The 4,660-nt window shown below is 45.8% G+C and overlaps 1 protein-coding gene across 1 annotated transcript; it reads left to right on the top strand.

Moving 5' to 3' along the window:
* Positions 1 to 272: 272 nt before the first annotated feature.
* On the top strand, positions 273 to 2,470 carry LOC121836756 (the record flags this gene model as incomplete). Its single annotated transcript, XM_042291919.1, has 2 exons — positions 273 to 672; positions 2,325 to 2,470. Coding segments are annotated over exons 1-2 (546 nt in total), but the record flags the coding sequence as incomplete, so codon positions are not given.
* Positions 2,471 to 4,660: the final 2,190 nt, after the last annotated feature.

The following is a 4,660-nucleotide window of genomic DNA, read 5'->3' on the forward strand; positions in this document are numbered from 1 at the left end:
GGCCTGTGAGGGCGGTGAGGGCCGTGAGGGCGGTGAGGGCCGTGAGGGCTGTGAGGGCGGTGAGGGCCGCTAGGGCCGTGAGGGCCGTCAGGGCCGTGAGGGCCGTGAGGGCCGTGAGGGACGTGAGGGCGGTGAGGGCCGTGAGGGCGGTGAGGGCTGTGAGGGCGGTGAGGGCTGTGAGGGCGGTGAAGGCCGTGAGGGCCGTGAGGGCCGTGAGGGCCATGAGGGCGGTGAGGGCGGTAAGGGGCATGAGGGCCATTCCTTCTTTTGCTATGAATGACAAGACTCTTTCGTTAAGAAGTGAAATCGAATTTGTTTTCAAGAACCAACCAAAGCCGACACTTTCTTTCTTTCACCTAAATGTGCAATCGATATGGAATAAATTTGATGACTTAAACATATTTTTGAATGGTTTTAATTTTCTTTTTGATGTTATTATGCTCAGTGAAACATGGTATAAAAATACCGAAGAAGTAGATAGGCTTGAGAATTTCGAAATATTTAGTGCAAATAGAACCAATAAAGTAGGAGGCGGAGTATGTATACATGTAAAAAGAGGTCTTGAGTGCACACTTATAAGTGACTTTACAGCTATTAGAAGCGATTATGAAATACTAACTTTACAACATGCAAAAACTGTTTTTTCTGTTGTCTATCGCCCGCCAAGCAGAGGTCGGCATTTTAGGTCGCCCTCACTCACCCTCACCCTCATAGCCACACTCACCTGAGCCCCTCACTCACCCTCACCATCACAGCCACACTCACCTAAGCCCCTCACTCACCCTCACCCTCACAGCTACACTCACCTTCAGCCCCTCACTCACCCTCAAACTCACAGTCACACTCACCTTCAGCACTTCACTCACCCTCACTGAACCTCACGGCCCTCACGCACTCACCGCCCTCGCGGCCCTCATGCCCCTCACGGCCCTCACGCCCCTCACCGCCCTCACGGCCCTCACGCCCTTCACTCACTCGTGGCCCTCACGCCACTCACCGCCCTCACGCCACTCACCGCCCTCACGGCCCTCACCGCCCTCACCGCCCTCACGGCCCTCACGCACTCATAGCCCTCACCGTCCTCACCGCCCTCACGGCCCTCACGGCCCTCACGGCCCTCACGCACTCATAGTCCTCACGCCACTCACCGCCCTCACGGCCCTCACCGCCCTCTCGGCCCTCACCGCCCTCACTGCCCTCACCGCCCTCACCGCCCTCACCGCCCTCACGGCCCTCACCGCCCTCACGGCCCTCACGCCACTCACCGCCCTCACGCTACTCACCGCCCTCACGCCACTCATCGCCCTCACGCACTCATGGCCCTCACGCCACTCAGGCCAGCTTCTAATGGGGCAATTTCGCCCAGAAACTTTACGTCGCAACACCAGCAACACGCGCCGCCCGCGATCACACGCAGCAACCAATTGCTGCAATTTGCCATCGTCATCATAAAATTTTATTTTTCTTGCACTATTTAGACACAATTACGCGTTATAAACGTGTTTTTATGCATTTAAATCTCGTTAAGAATACTAATGCACCTTTCTGAAACAGTTTATTTCCAAAAAAAACGATCGATTTCAAACGAGAACCAAGTCTTTCGGTGTCATCATCACCGGCACGAGGTATCACGTGAAAATTTTGCGTCCCTGATTAGTTGCAACCGCTTCAAACGTATTCGAATTGCTCCGAGTTGCTTGCTTATTTCGAGTCGGACCAGATCTCAGTAATTCGTGTCGATCTAGGGAAAGCTAGAGAACAACCCGCCATTAAGACCAAAATTGCTGAGAAAGATGCTCGATCTGAAGGGGGCCTCACGCACTCACCGCCCTCACGGCCCTCACACCACCTCATGCACTCACCGCCCTCACGGCCCTCACGCCTCTCATGCCACTCACTGCCCTCACGCACTCATGGCCCTCACACCTTTCACGCACTCACCGCCCTCACATCACTCACGCACTCATGGCCCTCACGCCACTTACCGCCCTCACGCCCCTCACGCACTCATGGCCCTCATACCCCTTACCGCCCTCACCGCCCTCATGGCCCTCATGGCCCTCACGACCCTCACGGCCCTCACCGCCCTCACGGCCCTCACGGCCCTCACCGCCCTCACGGCCCTCACGGCCCTCCCCGCCCTCACAGCCCTCACGGCCCTCACCGCCCTCACAGCCCTCACGGCCCTCACGGCCCTCACGGCCCTCACTCACCCTCACACTCATGAATTTTCCTGGTTCAGAAACTCACTCACCCTCACCTCACCTGTGAAAATGAGGGTGAGTAAGGGTGAGTGAGGGCCCTCATGAGTGAGGTTTGCCGAGGTATGCCGCCAAGTGGTAATATCTCCTTTTTTCTTGAGTTTCTCGACGTGTATTTTAAGTTTCTTGGTGAAAACAAATTGACTGTCTGTTTTGGAGGTGATTTTAAGATAGACATGCTTGTGTCGTCCTCATATAAAACTGAACTGCTGACTTTAGACCAGTCATACGGACTCTTCAACGTTATATCCCAGCCTACTCGCATTACACCCCGAAATACGGCGTTGTTGGATTTATTTTTAACAAATATTTCAGAATCGGACGTAATTGCTGGAGTGGTTGGGGAAACTATTAGTGACCACCTTCCAATATATATGCTGGCAAATGTAGACTACAGCTCCAAAAAAATATGTGATCAGATTTATTTTAGGAATATAAGCGCTAAAAACCTTGATATTTTTGAACAACAGATAAGTTCCGAAGTCTGGAGTGCGGTGCTGTCTAGCGCGTCTGCTGACGAAGCATTTAATTGCTTTCTTGAAAGGTTTAAAATGATATATTACCGCTGCTTTCCTTATAAATTGCATAGGGTTCCTCGAAAGTCTCGTAAACTCTGGGTTACACCCGAAATAAAAAAATTATAAATAAGAAAAATAATCTGTACCACAGATTCGTGCACACTAAAGATGCATTTAAGAAACTTAGAAATCAATTAACAAAAACTTTAAGGCAGGCTAAACGCGTGTATGGAAAGTATGGAAAAAAGTAAATGAGTTAATAAAACAAGGGTGGCATGCGGATAAAGTAACGGAAATAAAAATCGAAGGCATCGTTGTAAAAGGTGCTGCTTTGACCAAAAAGTTTAGTGATCATTTTGCTACACTTTTCCAGAGTGTACACAGTGCGGATGCTGATAGGTATGTCCAGAAGGTTTCACATAGTATGTTTCTGTTTTCAACTGACGAACATGAAGTATTTTCTGTTTTCCAAAGCTTAAAAAATAGTAAGAGCTCCGATATATATGATTTTCAAATTAAACCTAACAAGCATGTTTTGCGGTGGATTGTTCCTTGTTTAACATATATTTTTAATCTAGCAATCGAGAACGGAACTTTTCCGCAAAAGATGCAGGTAGCAAAGGTATCTGTGCTATATAAAGCTGGAGATAAAAACAACCTCGAAAATATTAGACCGATTTCTGTCTTGCCGATATTTTCAAAAGCTCTAGAAAAAATAATACATCACAGGTTGTATAGTTTCTGCGAAAAGCTTTCTATTTTAACGCCCTGTCAATACGGATTTAGGAGGGGTTTCTCTACCGAACTTGCCTTGTTAAAACAAAAGGAATTAATTTTAAACAATATTGAAAAAAAGTTATTAACACTCGGAGTATTCATAGATTTTTCAAAGGCGTTCGATCGCACTAATCATGACACGTTACTTCAAAAGCTGCATATCTATGGCGTTCGTGGCGTTGCTCTAGATATGATTAGAAGTTATCTTAGTTATCGGTACCAGTGTGTTGAAATAAATAAAAAAACAATCGGATCTCAGGAAACAGACTGCCGTCGTACCGCAAGGGAGCATTTTGGGACCACTTCTTTTTAATCTATACATAAATGACATCGTAAATATTGATCAAAATGTGAGTCTCATTATTTACGCTGATGATACCAGTATATTCTTCTCAGGTGATGATACTGATCAGATTATAAGTGCCGCAAATATTTTTTTTTTGAAAAGTTAAATGCCTGGACAAATTCAAATTCATTAAAAATAAAGGGCAGTACGACAAAAGCCGTATTATTTAGATCACGAAATATAAACTGTTTCTATACGTCCATTCTTTCTCTTGGAACACACTGTATAGATATAGTTGAAAGCGTAAACGTTCTCGGAATTATATTTAATCAATACATGTCATGGGACGAAACTGTACAACAGACATGTCAAAAATTATCAAGAGTAGTAGGTATTATGTACAAGTATCGCCACATCCTCCCGATCTCGGTTATGCTCCTTATATATAATTCCCTTTTCTACTTAAAATATAATTATTGCTTCTTGGTATGGGGGAATACGACCACTACGAGCATAAAACTGCTACATACTCTACAAAAAAAAAAGCGGTTCGTATTATATGTAATACTGAGTATAATAGTCATACTAGTCCATCATTTATTAAATTGAATATTGTACAGATTCCTAATCAGTATTATTATAAACTTTTTCTTGCATTGAAAATATCTTTTTGCCAAAAAAAATATATATTCATATCTATTTCCAACCTTAGGATGAGGGAGGTTACTTATGAAACTAGGTCTGCAGACGCATGGTTAGTGCCGCACTCCAGAGCGAACTACGGAAATCAGACATTGAAATATATAGTACCTCGTTTT

This window comes from Ixodes scapularis, unplaced genomic scaffold (genome assembly GCF_016920785.2).
Source record: "Ixodes scapularis isolate PalLabHiFi unplaced genomic scaffold, ASM1692078v2 PGA_scaffold2__306_contigs__length_199485367, whole genome shotgun sequence".
In the NCBI taxonomy this organism is placed as follows: domain Eukaryota; kingdom Metazoa; phylum Arthropoda; class Arachnida; order Ixodida; family Ixodidae; genus Ixodes; species Ixodes scapularis.